Source organism: Oncorhynchus kisutch, linkage group LG4, assembly GCF_002021735.2.
Source record: "Oncorhynchus kisutch isolate 150728-3 linkage group LG4, Okis_V2, whole genome shotgun sequence".
Classification (NCBI taxonomy): domain Eukaryota; kingdom Metazoa; phylum Chordata; class Actinopteri; order Salmoniformes; family Salmonidae; genus Oncorhynchus; species Oncorhynchus kisutch.
In genome coordinates this window covers 57,204,496-57,226,005 of record NC_034177.2, presented here as the reverse complement: position 1 = coordinate 57,226,005, position 21,510 = coordinate 57,204,496, and the positions used below count along the sequence as shown (strand labels likewise).

At 42.0% G+C, this 21,510-nt stretch overlaps 1 protein-coding gene across 4 annotated transcripts in view; it reads left to right on the top strand.

The window, feature by feature from the left end:
* The window catches only part of LOC109889714 (serum response factor), a 68,503-nt gene extending 47,020 nt beyond the window's left edge, over positions 1-21,483 (top strand). Inside the window, exons 3-8 of one of the 4 annotated variants that reach the window (XM_020481355.2) lie at positions 2,598-2,835; positions 14,204-14,365; positions 16,476-16,577; positions 16,813-16,941; positions 17,306-17,382; positions 18,930-21,483. In XM_020481355.2, coding sequence (XP_020336944.1) covers positions 2,598-2,835; positions 14,204-14,365; positions 16,476-16,577; positions 16,813-16,941; positions 17,306-17,382; positions 18,930-19,025 — 804 coding nt within the window. In that variant the 3' untranslated portion in view covers positions 19,026-21,483. Of the gene's footprint in view, positions 1-2,597; positions 2,836-14,203; positions 14,366-16,475; positions 16,578-16,812; positions 16,984-17,305; positions 17,408-18,929 lie in introns of all 4 variants that reach the window. The other 3 variants (XM_020481353.2, XM_020481356.2, XM_020481354.2) reach the window with 3 other exon arrangements.
* The last annotated feature ends 27 nt before the right edge of the window (positions 21,484-21,510 follow it).

Below are 21,510 nucleotides of genomic sequence, written 5' to 3'. Positions count from 1 at the left end.
TTATTGGTGACCTTTTAATAGGCCTGATGCACACAGTCTCCTCTGAACAGTTGATGTTGAGATGTGTCTTACTTGAACTCTGGAGCATTTATTTGGGCTGCAATTTCTGAGGTTGGTAACTCTAACTTATCCTCTGCAGCAGAGGTAACTCTGGGTTTTCCTTTCCTGTGTCGGTCCCCTTGAGAGCCAGTTTCATCATAGTGCTTGATGGTTTTTGCGACTGCACTTTAAGAAACTTTCAAAGTAATTGAAATGTTCCAAATTGACTGACCTTCATGTCTTAAAGTAATGATGGACTGTCATTTCTCTTTGCTTATTTGAGATGTTCTTGCCATAATATGGACTTGGTAAAAAGCCATCTTCTGTATACCACCCCTACCTTGTCACAACACAACTGATTGGCTCAAACGCACTAAGAAGGAAAGAATTTCCACAAATTAACTTTTAACAAGACACACCTGTTAATTGACCTCCTTGACCTGGAATGCATTTCAATCTCATGAAGCTGGTTGAGAGAAAAGCTGTCATCAAGTGAAAGGGTGGCTACTTTGAAGAATCACATATGAAATATATTTTGAGTTGTTTAAAACTTTTTGGGGGTTTACTTCATGAGTCCATGTGTGTTATTTGATCATTTGTATGTATTCACTATTATTATACAATGTACAAAATAGTAAAAATAAAGAAACTCTTGAATGAGTAGGTGTGTCCAAACTATGGACTGTGTGTGTGTGTGTGTGTGTGTGTGTGTGTGTGTACAGTCCATTCGGGAAGTATTCAGACCCCCTTTTCCACATTGGTACGTTACAGCCATTTTCTAAAATGTCTAAATAGTTTTTCTTCTCTTATCAATAGACACAATACCCCATAATGACAAAGCAAAAAGTGTTTTATTTTATTTTGCAAATGTATTACAAATAAAAACTGATATCACATTTACTTAAGTATTGAGACCCTTTACTCAATACTTTGTTGACGCACCTTTGGCAGCGATTACAGCCTCGAGTCTTCTTGGGTATGGCTACAACCTTGGCACACCTGTAGTTTGGGAGTTCCCCTCTCTGCAGATCCTCTTGAGCTCTGTCAGGTTGGATGAGGAGCGTTGCTGCACAGCTTTTTTCAGGTCACTCCAGAGATGTTCTATTGGGTTGAAGTCCGGGCTCTGGCTGGGCCACTCAAGGACATTCAGAGACTTGTCCCGAAGCCAATCCTGAGTCATCTTTGCTGTGTCCTTAAGGTTGTTGTCCTGTTGGAAGGTGAACCTTCGCCCCAGTCTGAGGTCCTGAGCACTTTGGAGCAAGTTTTCATCAAGGATCTCTCTGTACTTTGCTCCGTTCATCTTTCCCTCGATCCTAACTAGTCTCCCAGTCCCTGAAGCTGAAACATCCCCACAGCATGATGCTGCCACCACCATGCTTCACCGTAGGGATGGTGCCAAGCTTCCTCCAGAAGTGACGCTTGGCATTCAGGCCAAAAGGTTCAATCTTGGTTTTGTCAGACCAGAGAATCTTGTTTCTCATGGTCTGAGTCCTTTAGGTGCCTTTTGGCAAACTCCACGCGGGCTGTCGTGCCTTTTACTGAGAAGTGGCTTCCATCTGGCCACTCTACCATAAAGGTCTGATTTGGTGGCGTGCTGCAGAGATGGTTGTCCTTCTGGAAGGTGCTCCCATCTCCACAGAGGAACCCTGGAGCTCTGTCTGAGTGACCATTGGGTTGGTCACCTCCTTGACCAAGGACCTTCTCACCCGATTGATCAATTTGGATGGAAGGCCAGCTCTAGGAAGTGTCTTGGTGTTTCCAAATTTTTTCCATTTAAGAATGATGGAGGCCACTGTGTTCTTGGGGACCTTCCCCAGATCTGTGCCTCGACATAATCCTGTCTGGGAGCTCCACGGACAATTCCTTCGACCTCATGGCTTGTTTTTTTTCTCTGACATCTACTGTCAACTGTGGTTCCTTATATTGACAGATGTGTGCCTTTCCAAATCATATCCCAAACAATTGATTTTACCACAGGTTGAATCCAATCAAGTTGAAGAAATATCAAGGATGATCAATGGAAACAGGATGCACCTGATCTCAATTTCTAGTCTTATAGGAAAGAGTTTGAATACTTATGTAAAAAGGTATTTCTGTATAGAATTTTTTATACATTTCAGAAAACCTGTTTTCGCTTTGTCATAATGGGGTATTGTGTATAGATTGAGGGGGGGAAATGATTTAATCCATTTTAGAATAAGGCTGTAACGTAACAAAATGTGAAAAAATGGGAGGGGTCTGAAATACCTTCTGAATGCACTCTATATGTATATGGAGGAAACTAGCTACCTGCTGAGAGTAAAGCAATGGTAATTGCTTGGTTATGAACGTCCTCTCTACCCCACTGGCTCTAGTGAATGGTGCTGCCTTGGAGTAGTAAGGTTTGTGGAATAAAATATTTATGTGACTCACTCAACATGATATGATTTGTTAGTAAGTTGTTTTTAGTCCAGCGTATAAGAGCCCAAAATCCCCCAAAATAATAAAATCTGTAGAATGCATGAATCTTGCTATTTTGACAGCCACACTCATAATGCATATTGTTTGTCCTTCCCCAGGACCAGCTAAAGCCTGCGTTTACAGTGGCCAGCCTCCCGGGCACCACCAGTACCCACGCACCTACGGCACCCACCACATCCACCACCATGCAGGTTAGCAGCGGGCCCTCCTTCCCCATCACCAACTACCTGGCTCCCATCTCCGCTAGCAGCAACGTCAACGGCACAGTCCTCAAGACCACCGGTGCCTCCGGAGGGCAGGTCATGCAGCTGCCCAGCGGCTTTACCTTCATGTCAGGTACCTACAGCAGGAGAGACACTTGCCTTTATGCTATGCTATACTTTACTATAATGTAATTAAGCAATAAGGCCTGAGTGGGTGTGGCATATTGGCAATTATAAACTGGGTGGTTCGAGCCCTGAATGCTGATTGGCTGACAGCTGTGGTATATCAGACCATATACCACGGGTATGACAAAACATGTATTTTTACTGCTCTAATTACCTTGGTAAGTAGTTTATAATAGCAATAAGGAACCTCGAGGGTTTGGCCGATATACCATGGCTAAGGGCTGTGTCCAGGAACTCTGCAATGCGTTGTGCGCAAGAAGAGCCCATAGCCATGGTATATTGGCCATATACCACACTCCTTCGTGCCATATTGCTTGATTATACCTGTTCTTAGCCACGACGTAAAGCGGGATACCTTATCGCCCCAACAATTGTATATGCATCGGTTCAGCTCAATGTTAAATTCAAATCTCCCTACCATCATATCTAAGCCAATATGTCACCAATGTCGAGGAAATTTCAAACATCGACTTGATTGGAAGAACACAAAAGATTCTCTGCCTCTCGTCATGATCCGTCCTGCCATTACTGAGAATCACTATACCAGATTTTTGACAGGGTCGATAGCATTAGGGTCATCAGACAATTGTTTTGCCCAAACCTAGCTCAAATTCTAAAAGTGGGATTAAAACCAGGCTACAGCATCCATAAGGTGACAATTAGACTTGGATCCATTTTGACTGAATATGTTTGTCGGTTCAACAGTTTTTATTACATTTATAATTTTTCGCTCTCGTGGACATTTCAGACCAACAATGTGTTACTTTTTTGTAGCATTTCTGACAATGCTAACATATTTTCAGCCGAATCTCAGTTCTAAAACCGGGTCCAACAACTTGGTTGCTGCACAACAGCTGCAGCTAGCTAGTAGCAGCTGTAGCTAGCTAACACCGGTAGAAGAGAAGCAAGCTACAAGCAAAGGAGACTAGGTAGCTAGTCTCTGTTGGACTGCCAGATGGTGAAGTGTGATTCATCACTCCAGAGAATGCGTTTCCACTGTTCCAGAGTCCAATGGCGGCGAGCTTTACACCACTTCAGCCAACACTTGGCATTATGCATGGTGATTTGTAGGCTTGTGTGCAGCTGCTCGGCCATGTAAACCCATTTCATGAAGCACGCGACGAACAGTTCTTGTCCGGACGTTGCTTCCAGAGGCAGTTTGTGACTCGGTAGTGAGTGTTGCAACCGAGGACAGACGATTTTTCTGCGCTTCAGCACTCAGCGTTCCCATTCTGTCAGCTTGTGTGGCCTACCATTTGACGATTGAGGCATTGTTGGTCCTAGACGTTTCGACTTCACAATAACAGCAATTACAGTTGTCCGGGATAGCTCTAGCAGGGCATACATTTTGCAAACTGACTTGTTGGGAAGGTGGCATCCTATGATGTTGCCACATTGAAAGTCACTGAGCTCCTCAGTACGGGCTATTCTACTGCATGGCTGTGTGCTCGATGTTATACATCTGTCAGCAATGGGTGTGGCTGAAATAGCCAAATCACAGATTTTCCAAATGTTAAAGTTTGGGTCCTTTTATGTTCTGAATGAAAGGTGAAAAAAAAGTATTTTCAGGAAGTTTAAAATGTATTTTACGAATGTTGAAAATACGTATTTTACGTATGTTGATATTGGGTTAATTTTCAGTTCTGAATGAATGTTAAATACTTTCTCTAAATGTATTTTTTAAATATTTTTTCATACCCCGTTTTCTCCCCAATTTTGTGAGATCCAATTGTCACATTGCTGCAACTCCCTTACAGACTCAGGAGAAGCGAAGGTCGAGAGCCGTGCGTCCTCCGAAACACAACCCAGCCAAGCAGAACTGCTTCTTGACACACTGCTCGCTTAACCCGCCGCAATGTGTCGGAGGAAACGCCGTACACCTGGCGATTGTGTCAGCGTGCATTGTACCCGGCCCGCCACAGGAGTCGCTAGTACACTTTGGAACAAGAACATCCCTGCCGGCCAAACCCTCCTCTAACCCGGATGATGCTGGGCCAATTGTGCGCTGCCCCATGGGTCTCCCGGTCGCGGCTGGCTGCGACAAAGCCTGGACTCGAACCAGGATCTCTGGTGGCACAGCTAGCACTGCGATGCAGTGCCTAACACGGAACCCAAACCGGCTGCGCGCATACATTTATTTTGTCCCCTCACACCAAACGCGATCATGACACACAGGTTAGAATATCAAAACAAACTCTGAACTAATTACAGTATTTACTCAGCCACCAATTGTGCAAGTTCTCCCACTTAAAATGATGAGAGATGCCTGTAATTTTCATCATAGGTACACTTCTATGACAGACAAAATGAGAAGAAAAAAAATCCTGAAAATCACATTGTAGGATTTTTTATGAATTTATTTGCAAATTATGGTGGAAAATAAGTATTTGGCACCTACAAACAAGCAAGATTTCTGGCTCTCACAGACCTGTAACTTATTCTTTAAGAGGCTCCTCTGTCCTCCACTCGTTACCTGTATTAATGGCACCTGTTTGAACTTGTTATCAGTATAAAAGACACCTGTCCACAACCTCAAACAGTCACACTCCAAACTCCACTATGGCCAAGACCAAAGAGCTGTCGAAGGACACCAGAAACAAAATTGTAGACCTGCACCAGGCTGGGAACCCTGAATCTGCAGTAGGTAAGCAGCTTGGTTTGAATAAATCAACTGTGGGAGCAATTATTAGGAAATGGAAGACATACAAGACCACTGATAATCTCCCTCGATCTGGGTCTCCACGCAAGATCTCACCCCGTGTGGTCAAAATGATCACAAGAACGGTGAGCAAAATTCCCAGAACCACACGGGGGGACCTAGTGAATTACCTGCAGAGAGCTGAGACCAACATGGATGTCTATGATTGGTTCAGATTTAAACATCCGTGGACGAGATTCCCTAAAAACAAGTTAGGAGAACATACGCAGCATGTTAGAATTAACACTGCAGGTTAGGCGAATTCAAATCAAATCAAATCAAATGTATTTATATAGCCCTTCGTACATCAGCTGATATCTCAAAGTGCTGTACAGAAACCCAGCCTAAAACCCCAAACAGCAAGCAATGCAGGTGTAGAAGCACGGTGGCTAGGAAAAACTCCCTAGAAAGGCCAATACCTAGGAAGAAACCTAGAGAGGAACCAGGCTATGTGGGGTGGCCAGTCCTCTTCTGGCTGTGCCGGGTGGAGATTATAACAGAACATGGCCAAGATGTTCAAATGTTCATAAATGACCAGCATGGTCGAATAATAATAAGGCAGAACAGTTGAAACTGGAGCAGCAGCACAGTCAGGTGGAAGTTGAAACTGGAGCAGCAGCATGGCCAGGTGGACTGGGGACAGCAAGGAGTCATCATGTCAGGTAGTCCTGGGGCATGGTCCTAGGGCTCAGGTCAGTTGAAACTGGAACAGCAGCATGGCCAGGTGGACTGGGGACAGCAAGGAGTCATCATGTCAGGTAGTCCTGGGGCATGGTCCTAGGGCTCAGGTCCTCCGAGAGAGAGAAAGAAAGAGAGAAGGAGAGAATTAGAGAACGCACACTTAGATTCACACAGGACACCGAATAGGACAGGAGAAGTACTCCAGATATAACAAACTGACCCCAGCCCCCCGACACATAAACTACTGCAGCATAAATACTGGAGGCTGAGACAGGAGGGGTCAGGAGACACTGTGGCCCCATCCGAGGACACCCCCGGACAGGGCCAAACAGGAAGGATATAACCCCACCCACTTTGCCAAAGCACAGCCCCCACACCACTAGAGGGATATCTTCAACCACCAACTTACCATCCTGAGACAAGGCTGAGTATAGCCCACAAAGATCTCCGCCACGGCACAACCCAAGGGGGGGGCGCCAACCCAGACAGGATGACCACAACAGTGAATCAACCCACTCAGGTGACACACCCCCTCCAGGGACGGCATGAGAGAGCCCCAGCAAGCCAGTGACTCAGCCCCTGTAATAGGGTTAGAGGCAGAGAATCCCAGTGGAAAGAGGGGAACCGGCCAGGCAGAGACAGCAAGGGCGGTTCGTTGCTCCAGAGCCTTTCCGTTCACCTTCCCACCACTGGGCCAGACTACACTCAATCATATGACCCACTGAAGAGATGAGTCTTCAGTAAAGACTTAAAGGTTGAGACCGAGTTTGCGTCTCTGACATGGGTAGGCAGACCGTTCCATAAAAATGGAGCTCTATAGGAGAAAGCCCTGCCTCCAGCTGTTTGCTTAGAAATTCTAGGGACAATTAGGAGGCCTGCGTCTTGTGACCGTAGCGTACGTGTAGGTATGTACGGCAGGACCAAATCAGAGAGATAGGTAGGAGCAAGCCCATGTAATGCTTTGTAGGTTAGCAGTAAAACCTTGAAATCAGCCCTTGCTTTGACAGGAAGCCAGTGTAGAGAGGCTAGCACTGGAGTAATATGATCAAATTTTTTGGTTCTAGTCAGGATTCTAGCAGCCGTATTTAGCACTAACTGAAGTTTATTTAGTGCTTTATCCGGGTAGCCGGAAAATAGAGCATTGCAGTAGTCTAACCTAGAAGTGACAAAAGCATGGATTAATTTTTCTGCATAATTTTTGGACAGAAAGTTTCTGATTTTTGCAATGTTACGTAGATGGAAAAAAGCTGTCCTCGAAATGGTCTTGATATGTTCTTCAAAAGAGAGATCAGGGTCCAGAGTAACGCCGAGGTCCTTCACAGTTTTATTTGAGACGACTGTACAACCATTAAGATTCATTGTCAGATTCAACAGAAGATCTCTTTGTTTCTTGGGACCTAGAACAAGCATCTCTGTTTTGTCCGAGTTTAATAGTAGAAAGAATTGGGTTTAGCGAAAATGCTCTCTATTGATATTCACACCCTCCCCTCTTTAAAGTGAGAATCCATATATTTTACATAAATGCAAATAGCCATGTCTTTGAAGTAATAGCCAGGGCTCGTTTTCACGATAGTGATGGAACTTAAAGGTTACGAGTGTTTTAACGATGCATCGTTTCTATAAAGGCCACAAAAATCACATGCGTTTCCCAAAACATCACGTAGGGAGAACCTTCAGTAAGTGCGTTGCATATGTCGATACTGATAAGATCGAAAGAAAGGCGGCACTGCTCTTGGATCATTCAAATGTTACCTTAACATTCAATTCTGACAATGGATCAGCTCCTAGAAATAAATGATCACCTTCAGAAAGTATTCATGCCCCTCCACATTTTATGTTACAGCCTGAATTCATAAATGGATTTAATTGATGTTTCTCCGCCCATCTACACACAATACCACACAATGACAAAGTTAAAACATGTTTTTAGAACTATTTTGCTAATTAATAGAAAATGAAATTCAAAAATATCTCATTTACATAAGTATTCACACCCCTGAGTCAATACATTAGAATCACCTTTTGCAGCGATTACAGCTGTGAATCTGGGTAATTCTCTTAGCTTTGCACACCTGGGTTGTACAATATTTGCACATCATTATTTAAAACATTCTTCAAGCTCTGTGAAGTTAGTTGTTGATCATTGCTAGACAGCCATTTAAGTCTTGCCATAGATTTTAAAGCAATTTGTGTATATTTGGCCATGTTTTAGGTTACTGTCCTGCTGAAAGGTGCATTTGTCTCCCAGTATCTGTTGGAAAACAGACTAAACCAGGTTTTCCTCTACGGTTTTGCCTGTGCTTAGCTCTATTCCATTTATTTTTATCCTGGAAAAACTCCCTAGTCCTTGCCAATGACAAGCATACCTATAACATGATGCAGCCGCCGCCATGCTTGAAAATATTAAGCATGGTACTCAGTGACGTGTTGTATTGGATATGCCCCCAATTTGAACTTTTTGTCCTGAATACAAAGCGTTATGCTTTGTATTCAGGACAAAACGTTAATTTCTTTGCCAAATCTTTTGCAATTTTACTTTAGTGCCTTATTGCAAACAGGATGCATGTTTTGGAATATTTTTATTCTGTACAGGTTTCCTTCTTTTCACTCTGTCATTTAGGTTAGTATTGTGGAGTAACTACAGTTGTTGATCCATCCTCTGTTTTGTCACAGCCATTAAACTCTAACTGTATTAAAGGTGGAATATGCAGAAATCACTTTGCCATTTCCTGGTTGCTAAAATTCTAATAGTGGCCTAACAAGCAAGTATAGGGTAGAGAATCATTGTCCCATGTAAACCGCTGTGAAGTATATATATTTTTTGTCTTACAGGGGCAGTGTTGTATTTTGAGATGGGCTTGAACAAGCTAAATAGCCAATATGCAGAGGGTAGCATAATTTGTCTGATTCTCTGTAATAATGTTATGGGAATAATAATGCATTTTATTTTGGAAAGTGGTTTCTTGCATCAAACAACAACATTTTCAGTCACCTCCTTGTCTGAAGGACAAGTAGATAAACAGGTAAATGTCAAGACCTGCATGTTTTTTTTCTTCAAAAGTCTCATGGAATGTAGGTATACATTTAACTCCACACATTGGCTGCTACTGTAGGCTGAATTATATAACTGCTTTTTCCGTGTTAAAATGATATGGGATGCATTTTATCCATCGTTTATTTTATGGTAGGCCACTCTAGTAGGCCTACATTATGATCAAATAGCCACAGTAGCCTACTTGGCCACTGTTAAAACTAACTTTAAAAATAATAATACTACCAACCCATCCTCTTCGGAGGACAAATCTTTGAAGAAATGAAGAGAAAACAACCTAAATAATATCATAAGACCAGTCCTTTTTTTAAATGTCCATTACATGCAAGACATATTTCATGTTGTCCTCATTATATCCTGTTGTATTCCCGACAAAAAAAAAAGGTAGAAGGAAAAAGGAACATAGATTCTAATGACTGCAAGTAAAAATATGTCTTAGGCATCACACTGCCCATAAAGGAATACCCATGTTTAACTTACAATCGACTCTGACACAGCCATGGCACGATAGCCAAAAATACATGCTGTACTGACAATCCAGAGTGAGTGAACCTGTAAAACCAACCCTCTCTCAACCCACACACATTTTGTTTTTATTCCAGGGTCGTTGCTCTATCAAGGTAGCTTTAATAGCTTATATAGAAATATATAATATACCTTTCTCTCACTTAGAGAAGTGCTTCCATAAGCCAGTTATTGTAATGTGCTACCGTTAACTTTAATCACTTTATCCCATTAACCAGCCCGCCACACACGAGAGACAACAACCCTGTTGACAATACCCAATCCATTTGCTGGTGTGTATCGGAACAATAATCATCATTTACATTTTTTACATTGAGATTTATTTATTTTTATGTAAAAGGGTAATAACACCAATTATTTTAGGAGCATATAGGCCTATTCCAATAAAGAACCTAGGCAGGTTTTTCATTATATAATCCTTTGTCCTAGCCCTATAATAAATCTATTCTACAAAATGAAAATTGCCTTGTTACAACACAGGGTAGGGAATTGAAGAACACCCCATTCTCTATTAATGAACAATTTCCCCATGAAATAGTGGAGACGACGTGCCCTGTACCCCAATATCAAAAGGCTCCAAGCAGAGAAGCAGAATGTTCGTCTAGTGGTCGATAAATTATATGTAAACAACCAAATGTTCAAGGACTTGGAAGATTACAACGTGGCTGTGAGTGATAGCTACCTCCTGTTGTTGAAGTAGTCCCGATACATATTTGCACTGCATTACACAGTACAAATATGGATTAATTTGTTTTTTACCCCAAACATTTTTACATTAACAACTTAATTTATGTTAATTTTTTTATTTTCATTTTGTAGTGGGTTAGCATAGCTACGATCGGACAGGATCTTCCCTCTGCTCTGCCACCGAAACGATGGTCCCTTTTGAAAATCAATGGTTTCCACCTGTTCGTCCATCATTTTGAGATTACGTTTCATGAACACCATGACTTTTTCCTCCGTTGACTGATAGTTTTTGTTTTCCTCCTCCTTTATTCCCATTATAACAATATCATTTTCCATACTTCTGCTCTTTAGATCAAGTAATTTGGCTTTCATTGTTTTATTTTCATACCGTAGCCTCTCTGTAGAGTCCACGGTAGTTTTCAATGTCTTATTATCCGCTCATATTTCTTCCATTTTATTACTGTAACCCATTCCTGTTTTTAAGACCTTAACCTCCCCCAGTAGCACAGGTAATATATCCAGTTTTATAACTGCTCGCTCATACTTGTAAGCAATGCTATCTTCTGGAGGCAGAGTTATAAAAACGTTCCATTCCGATGTTAAATTTGGATTTTTAGACGGTGGCTTCCCTTCAGTTTCGCTCGCAGAACTCGAGGAAGGGTCCTCTTGTTCACTTCGATGTATCCATTTCTTTTTTCAAGCATATCAAAATGCTGCTCAATAAATAGTTCCAGATTCTCTATATTATCCAGAATGCTTTTTTCATAGTTATCAGATAATCCTCAATTTTTGTGATTAAAACTTCTTAGGGCTGAGATCCCGTTAACGGGATCGATATGACAACAGACAGTGAAAGTGCCAAATTCAAACAACAGAAATCTCATAATTAAAATTACTCAAACATGCAAGTATCTTATACCATTTTAAAGGTAATCTTGTTGTTAATCCCAACACAGTGTCCGATTTCAAATAGGCTTTACAGCGAAAGCACCACAAACGATTATGTTAGGTCAGAGCCAAGTCACAGAAAAACAGCCATTTATCCAGCCAAAGAGTGGAGTCACAAAAATCAGTAATAGAGAGAGAATTAATAACTAACCTTTGATCTTCATCAGATCAAATCAAATCAAATGTATTTATATAGTCCTTCGTACATCAGCTGATATCTCAAAGTGCTGTACAGAAACCCAGCCTAAAACCCCAAACAGCAAGCAATGCAGGTGTAGAAGCACGGTGGCTAGGAAAAACTCCCTAGAAAGGCCAAAACCTAGGAAGAAACCTAGAGAGGAACCAGGCTATGTGGGGTGGCCAGTCCTCTTCTGGCTGTGCCGGGTGGAGATTATAACAGAACATGGCCAAGATGTTCAAATGTTCATAAATGACCAGCATGGTCGAATAATAATAAGGCAGAACAGTTGAAACTAGAGCAGCATGACACTCATAGGACTTCATGTTACACAATACATGTATGTTTTGTTCGGTAAAGTTTATATTTATATAAAGAAATCTTATTATACATTGGCGTGAACCTAATTCAGTAGTTTCAAAAACATCCGGTAATTTTGCAGAGAGCCACATCAATTTCCATAAATACTCATAATAAACATTGATCAAAGATACAAGTGTTACACATGGAATTTTAGATCAACTTCTCCTTCATGCAACTGCTGTGTCAGATTTCAAAAAAGCTTTACGGAAAAAGCAAACCATGCAATAATCTGAGTACGGCGCTCAGAGCCCAACAAGCCAAAAAGATATCCGCCGTATTGTGCAGTCAACAGAAGTCAGAAATAACATTATAAATATTCATTTACCTTTGATGATCTTCATCAGAATGCACTCCCAGGAATCCCAGTTCCACAATAAATGTTTGATTTGTTCGATAATGTCCATCATTTATGTCCAAATAGCTACTTTTGTTCATGCGGTTTGTAAACAAATTCAAAGTCACTAATCGCGTTCACTAGGAGCAGAAGAAATGTCAAAAAGTTCTGTTACAGTCCGTAGAAACATGTTAAACGATGTATAGAATCAATCTTTAGGATGTTTTTAACATAAATCTTTAATAATGTTCCAACCGGAGAATTCCTTTGTCTTCAGAAAAGCAATGGAAAGGGAGCTACTCTCATGTGAATGAGCGTGACCAGCTCGTGGCTGCTGGCAGTCCTCTGACTCATTCCCCTCTATCATTCAGCCCCCCTTCAAAGGGGAAGCCTCAAACAAGTTTCTAACGGTTGACATCGGTTGACATCTAGTGGAAGCCTTAGGAAGTGCAACATGACCAATATCTCACTGTATCTTCAATAGGGGCTGAGTTGAAAATCGACCAACCTCAGATTTCCCACTTCCTGGTTGGATATTTTCTCAGGTTTTTCGCCTGCCATATGAGTTCTGTTATACTCACAGACATCATTCAAACAGGTTTAGAAACTTCAGAATGTTTTCTATCCAAATATACTAATAATATGCATATATTAGCAACTGGGTCTGAGGAGCAGGGTGTTTACTCTGGGCACCTTATTCATCCAAGCTACTCAATACTGCCCCCAGCCATAAGAAGTTAACTAATGGGACAAGTGCCTACAACGCTGGCTTGGGTACAGCCTCAGTGTTCACAGTAAACACGAGCTGGAAGTTGCACAGAATTTTCACAACATTCAAGTTTGCGCTTAGCAGACCTGTTTGGTTCTAGGGTATTTGAAAATAGTTTAAAATAGTATTTATAGGAAATTATTGAAATACTTCAAAATGTATTTGGTTATTATTTAAAAATATATATCATTTGAAAAAAAAAATACAAATACTTGATTAAGCATGTATTTGAACCCAGATCTGGTCCATCAACATGATTTCAATTTGAATCATCTTGCCACGACGTCGAGGTGGTTCGTGGCAGTAGCGTGACTTGCGTTTCCACTTAAACAGCTGTTTATATTTTGCCGCGTTTCACATCTCCAGGAAGCCCTTTCAGCTTGGTTATATTTGACATGTATTACAAAGCCCCAGTATCCACGAAGGGAACATCTACATCCAATGGGCTCATGCCTTTGATTTTCATTGTAGGAGAGGAATAATTAGGAGGTCCAACACAATGGCCATCCCGAGTCGGCTGCCGATCTCTGCCTATAATTGGTCATGAATATTCAGTGAAGATTAGGCAGTTCAATTGTGAAATTATCATTTATTTTTAATTCATGGAGCCCCTGCACAAACAGAGTGTTTTGGAGCCAGATGTGCCCCTTGTAATAGGATTTGCTATATTGATATTAAAAGAGATCAAATTAGTACAGGAGGTCCAGGTCTACTAGTAAAAATTACCATCAATTTAAGACATGAAATGGTAGCTGCTGTTACAGCCATGTAATACTGGGAAATAACCACCTTAAAGCTTAAGAAGTCTTAGTTTTGATTTAAATAAAGGTTTAAAAAAAAAAGTACAAAAATGGTTCATGTAGTGGTGCAATCACGGACATTCTAAAGTATTGTTGTTGCCCTTGTTGTGATGTCTGCTTGTAGTGATAGTGTGGCTAACCGACTGAGTAGCGCAGAGATGTTGTTCTGGGTCCCGACGTAGCAGATCTTTGTCTCTGGCTCCCTTTCTCTCCCATTATGACAGCAGGCTGAATCTCTCTCTCACTCACTCACTCACTCATCCTTTTTTCCCTCCTGCAGCAGGCACTTCTCTCCCTCCCGGCACCCCCACCATTCCGCTCAGCCAGCTGCACCAGCACACCCTGGCCATCCCGGGACAGCGGGGCCAGAAGCTCACCGCATCACAACTGACACAGCAGGGCCAGCAGGCCGTCTTCCGATTCCCCGCTGCAGTCTCCCTAGGTCAGTCTGTCGAGAGAAAGACACTAGTCTGTGTCTGTTGAGAGACTAGTTTGTCTGTAGGTCGACAGAGACAAGTTTTCCCCTTCTTCTATTAATGGGTGAGCGGCATCCCGGAGCTCTGTAAGGGAAGTCCCTGCCCCCAGTTGTTTTTTGAGATTCGCAGGATGATAAGGTTGGTGTCTTGTGGGCTTTATAAAACACATTGGGGGAGGGGGGGGATTGGGAATAGGCCTTGCTACATATTGCCATAAAGAACTGGTATTCATGTTTTATTTGTGTGGATGTAGTTAGTTATGGTCTGATTTGTGCTCTGGGAAAAGGTTGGGAGGCTTGTCTGTCTGTCTGGCTGCAGAGGGGGATGTATAGTTGTGGCCAAAAGTTTTGAGAATGACACAAATATTAATTTCCAAAAAGTTTGCTGATTCAGTGTCTATAGAATGTTTTGTCTGATGTTACTATGGAATACTGAAGTATAATTACAAGCATTTCGTAAATGTCAAAGGCTTTTATTGACAATTACATGAAGTTTATGCAAAGAGTCAATATTTGCAGTGTTGACCCTTCTTTTTCAAGACCTCTGCAATCCGCCCTGGCATGCTGTCAGTTATCTTCTGGGCCACATCCTGACTGATGGCAGCCCATTCTTGCATAATCAATGCTTGGAGTTTGTCAGAATTTGTGGGTTTTTGTTTGTTCACCCGCCTCTTGAGGATTGACCACAAGTTCTCAATGGGATTAAGGTCTGGGGAGTTTCCTGGCCATGGACCCAAAATATTGATGTTTTGTTCCCCGAGCCACTTAGTTATCACTTTTGCCTTATGGCAAGGTGCTCCATCATGCTGGAAAAGGCATTGTTCGTCATCAAACTGTTCCTGGATGGATGGGAGAAGTTGCTCTCGGAGGATGTGTTGGTACCATTCTTTATTCCATTCTGTATTCTTAGGCAAAATTGTGAGTGAGCCCACTCCCTTGCCTGAGAAGCAACCCCACACATGAATGGTCTCAGGATGCTTTACTGTTGGCATGACACAGGACTGATGGTAGCGCTCACCTTGTCTTCTCCGGACAAGCTTTTTTCCAGATGCCCCAAACAATCGGAAAGGGGATTCATCAGAGAAAATTACTTTACCCCAGTCCTCAGCAGTCCAATCCCTGTACATTTGGCAGAATATCAGTCTGTCCCTGATGTTTTTCCTGGAGAGAAGTATCTTCTTTACTGCCCTTCTTGACACCTGGCCATCCTCCAAAAGTCTTCGCCTCATTGTGCGTGCAGATGCACTCACACCTGCCTGCTGCCATTCCTGAGCAAGCTCTGTACTGGTGGTGCCCCGATCCCGCAGTTGAATCAACTTTAGGAGACGGTCCTGTTGCTTGCTGGACTTTCTTGGGCGCCCTGAAGCCTTCTTCACAATGATTGACCCACTCTCCTTGAAGTTCTTAATGATCCGATAAATGGTTCATTTAGGTGCAATCTTACTGGCAGCAATATCCTTGCCTGTGAAGCCCTTTTTGTGCAAAGCAATGATGATGGCACGTGTTTCCTTGCAGGTAACCATGGTTGACAGAAGAAGAGCAATGATTCCAAGCACCACCCTCCTTTTGAAGCTTCCAGTCTGTTATTTGAACTCAATCAGCATGACAGAGTGATCTCCAGCCTTGTCCTCGTCAACACTCACACCTGTGTTAACGACATGATGTCAGCTGATGTCGGCTGGTCCTTTTGTGGCAGGGCTGAAATGCAGTGGAAATGTTTTAGGGGATTCAGTTCATTTGCATGGCAAAGAGGGACTTTGCAATTAATTGCCATTCATCTGATCACTCTTTATAACATTCTGGAGTATATGCAAATTGCCATCATACAAACTGAGGTAGCAGACTTTGTGAAAATGTATATTTGTGTCATTCTCAAAAAATTTGGCCACAACTGTACAAGGAATAACAGGCATGAGGCAGGCATGAACTTTAGTTGACTGTACATATGTGTATGAAATCATGTCCAAAACTGTATGGGGCAAACTAATATTCCTACCATTTATAAGAGTTCCGACAGAAGATTAGAATAGTGTACAGGTGAGTGATCAGCTGTTTTGTGTTGCCTGTTCCCCTCCAGGGGGAGGGATGACCCAGCAGCTGCAGGCCATCCAGGTGCACCCCACCACACACACCAATGACAGCAGCTCGGAGATCTCCCAGACCTCGACTGTCTCCACTGGTAACTCTCCTCTGTCTAACACAGGGCTGTACAACCCTGGTTATGTGTGATAAGCTCTAACTTATCTCTCTTGAGTGAGCGGAAGGTTGTAGTCTACAATACTGTTATGAGGGGTCAACTTCAGTTGAACAGAATTGAATTTTCCCTCAGTGATACAGTGCCATCTGGTGGGCAATGTCTCTTCTAAACTTCTTACTTTGTCTTATACACTAATATCTTTTCCCCACTCCCCCAGCGACCATTGTCACGTCGTCTGTGCCCACGTCCATGGCGGGGCACATGATGTACACCAGCCCCCACACAGTGATGTACGCGTCCAGCCCCTCGGCCATGCAGGTGTCCCACGGACAGGGCCAGGACACAGGTGAGACCACGCTTGACTACAGTAGGCTACGCTGGGACACAGGTGAGGCTACACTGGCTGTGGGTTGATGGTGGAGGTTGATTGATATATGATTCAGACCTCAGTTCAATTAGTATTTTTTCTTTCATTTTTTTTTTAGCTGGGTGTGTTGAGCTTAACCTATGAAATGCTCCAAAAAGTGCAACCTATCCTATCTGGCATTCCAGGCAGGCTTAATCAAATGCTCAAAGGATGAAAACGCATACTGTTTTAACCCAGATCTGGTATGAATATAGCTACATAGTCGGGAGGTTGACTGACAGGCTAGTGTGTTTGATGAGAGCGCTGTGTTCATGTTTGTATGTGTCCGTCTCTCTCTGGCTAGGTGCTGTCCCTCAGGTATTCCTTACGGCACCCTCGGGCACCATGCAGATCCCTGTTTCTGCAGTGCAGCTACACCCAGTACGGCAAGACCTACATTTTACAAGTGAAACTCTCATATTCTCTCTGCAACCAGCATGCCACTGACATGCACTAATGCATCCGGACAGAGCACTCTTTATCACTGTGGAGGGGAGGGTTTGGCCTGCCTCCTGTACTGTTACTGTATGTGGATGATCTACTCCTATGATATTTGGGGCTCCAGAGTGGTGCAGCGGTCTAAGGCACTGCATCTCAGTGCTAGAGGCGTCACAGACCCTGGTTCGATCCCGGGCTGTATCACAACAGGCTGTGATCGGGAGTCCCATAGGGCGGCGCACAGTTGGCCCAGTGTCGTTGGGGGAGGGTTTGGCCTGGGGTAGACTGTCATTGTAAAATAAGAACTTGTTCTTAACTGACTTGCCTAGTTAAACAACCGTTAAATAAAAATGAAAATCAGGTTTGGACAACACTGCACAGAACATATTGAAAGCCATATGTTCTTTGGAAGACTTTTTTATTTGTATTGAGGAAGTCATTCAAAGTCACGCAGGATTGAGATTTCAATAGATTGGCTTTTTATAGAGGTGAATGTGAGTGAATGACTAAAGTTTAGGAACAGAATATAATCCATTGTGTTTCACAGAGCCTTAGTTGGAGTACAATAGCTACCGTACACTATAACAACATAAATGACCAAACTCATGCAAAGCGATGCTTTTAGAAAAAGCTTTCTTATCAAAAATAGAGGGTTTTAGTTAATCAATTTAATGTCAATAATTGTGTCCTCTGGCAGCAGGGTTGGGGTCAATTCAGGAAGTACACAAAAATTCTAATTCTCTTCAATGCTTTTCAATTAGGAGCAATTTGAATTTGGTTTACTTCCTGAATTACCTAGAATTTAAATGGAATTGACCCCAACCATGTTAGGCAGGTGTATTGTCTGGCAATAGGCTACTCAACAGTGCAAATTAATGCATGCAAAGTGGAACCAAAGATTTTTTTATAATTAACCCAAGATAGACCACAGCCTGTCGTTTCCAATGGGAGCAAATTAATCATAGTGGGCAGAATAAGCAAGGAGACGGGCAGAGCCAAGCATGAGCTAGTGAGATCCTATTGCCTTGTTCTGGCATGTATTTGCATATTTCCGTTGGGCAACGCCTACTCTGTCAAGTGCACGTGTGCAATAACTCAATTCGCCCTTGCACTCCTAAACAATTACATTGAAAAACAACTTTGGCAAAGTGTAAAGTCTTCAAAACTGTTCATCACATATTCTAGTTTTGGGAACAGAAAACTATTGATATCAACCGTTTCATCGATGAGAAAATTCGTAGAATGTCGGGCAAAATCCATCTTCTCCCCCTGGCGGCCACTGGGATTCCTCTCATCACCATATTTGGTGCTGAGTGGAAATGCCAACCGAATGGTTCAGATTTATACATCCAGCTAGCTCATTGTTCTATCTGTGGTGGACCCATGCTGAGCAGAGTTATGTTCTCTCTTCTTTCTCAATGTCACTTTAATTTTCTTTGATTGGTCTTCAGTGGCACATGCTGATGTTGATGTGCTGTGCTGTGTTGCAGATGGTGATTGGTCAGCAGTTGAGCAGCAGCAGCAGTAACCTGACAGAGCTGCAGGTGGTCAGCCTGGACACCACCCAGAACACTAAGAACGACTGACAGACACACTGAGGCCCAGACATCTCTATTTATTGATGCCTTCCATCAGCATTTCATTTTACAGCTCTGTGTGTTGCATTTCCATTACAATTCTGTATGTATGCACACGCATGGAAGGGTATGTGTGTCGCTAAGCTTTGTATGTGAGTAGATGTTTGAAAATACGTATCTATTCATTCACTAAAGCATAGAAAGGAATTGAGATATACACTAAATCCTCCTTTTGGAATACCTTGTCTATAGTATTATTTTTTTTTGGGGGGGGGTCTGTAATTATTTGTCAAGTGCACATGATGCAGGTGCTGCAGCTCCACACGTCAGCCAAAGAGACATTTGTGTGTTTGTGCGCGTAAACGTAGGATTTATAAATGGGAAGGGTATGGTGGCTTTGGGGTTAAAGACATTTGTAAATGTACATAATTATTTTTTAATTGAATCAAATTGTATTTTTTTGCCTGTTTGTGCGACGGTAATTTGCATATAGAATAAATGAATTATTTATACACTATGTACACCTGCTCTTTCATGACATACACTGACCAGGTGAATCCAGGCGAAAGCTATGATCCCTTATTGATGTCACTTGTTAAATCCACTCCAAACATTGTAGATGAAGGTGAGGAGACATGTTAAAGAAGGATTTTAAGCCTTGAGACAATTGAGACATGGATTGTGTATGTGTGCCATTGAGGGTGAATGGGCAAGACTAAAGATTTAAGTGCCTTTGAACGGGGTATGGTAGTAGGTGGCAGGCGCACCAGTTTGTGTTAAGAACTGCTGGGTTTTTCACGCGCAACAGTTTTGCGTGTGTTTCAATAATAGTGCACCACCCAAAGGACATCCAGCCAACTTGACCCAACTGTGGGAAGCATTGGAGTCAACAAGGGCCAACTTCCCTGTGGAACGCTTTCGACACCATGTAGAGTACATGACCTGAAAAATTGAGGCTGTTCTGAGGGCTATTTCTTATAGTTGGCCAACTAACCTTACAAGATAATGTATTCTGAAGCGTAAAATATATTCTGGTAAAAATGTATAATTTAATTATTTAAATTGAGTTAGCTGGATAAGCGAGTCCTGCGTTGTGAAATATAAGCCAGCTTGTGCCAAACTGACTGACAAGGGTGACATCTTTCTAGAATGAATCACAATGACCTCTTCACACCTTGCCAGTCACAGTGCTGAAGGACTGCGTCTACTGGTGCCTGTATGGCCATGTAGGTTACTGAAAGTTATTTTTGCTAGTCTGGGCAGTTGGTAGCAGGGCACTAGTAAGCTCCTGTGTCGGTTAAGAATTGGACATAATGCCAGGATAAAACACTGAACTCGAATGGTTTTCTGCTATTCTCATTTAGCTGAAATAAAAAGGGTATTTTCTCTAGGTGTCAGTACTGTATGAAGGGTTTGTTAGTCTCCTTATAACCATACCTGGATTCATGTATTATATATGCTTAATTATGCTAGGTGGGTGGGGTTTGCACTTTTGAGACTTTTATATTGGTTCCATCATAACAGGCAGGCTCAATCAAGCACAACTTATGTATATGAACCCAGGTCTGCTTATAACATGGTTGATCAATCAACCAATAAATCTATACAATGTCATATTGCCTCTGAACCATTTAAACTTGCTATGCTGGCATTTTCTTAGGAATTTACATTTAACTGTGTTCATGAAGAATAGTGAGGTTTTAAAGGGTACTTCAAAAAGTTAGTTAACCCTCTACAAGTTTTAAAGGAAGCCTTATATAACTTCATAGTATTTATTTGGAGAAATAATGGTATTTTACCCAGTTAGGACCCACTTTACCAAGGTGGATTGGGGAGAGTGAGAGCACCGTTTTCTCTCTACCAACAGGGCCTCTTTTTCATAGTTGTGGGTTTACGTTCTCATGAAGGGAATTGAAATGTCTGTTTATTCTGCAAACCATCAAGCAAGAGCCTTGGACCTTAGCTTTTACTGTACATTAAACTCATGTATTTCTCCCATCCCAGGAAATTGTTTCTCCAGTCAGTGGAATATTTTTGTGTATATATGGACTGAGCTGACAATGTATTGAGCAAGTTCATGCAATGCTTTTTATTTTTTGCAATCAAAGGTCAAGATTCAAGCCAATCATGTTTGTAGACATTGCGTCTTTTAAAGGCAATGTTGCGGAGATCACATTCAAGATCAGCTGTTCAGATTTCGACCGCTCAATTGGAAATTCTTTAATGTCAAGCACGCTATATTGAGGTTTTGGATGGAATCCCAGCCAAAGTCTTGTGGGTTAGAAGTTGACACTTATCTCAGATTCTTCTAATGGATCTAAAAAAAAATGAATGAATTAATAAATGGAAGTGCAGTCATGGTAAAAATATAAAATGGTTATTTTGTGCAGTTTTGTTTTCGTACTTTTGAATCTAAACGTCACCATATGTACAAAACTTTTGTAATAAAAACTAATTAAACCTTCAATGCATTTTGTTAAATTTGATTCAACAA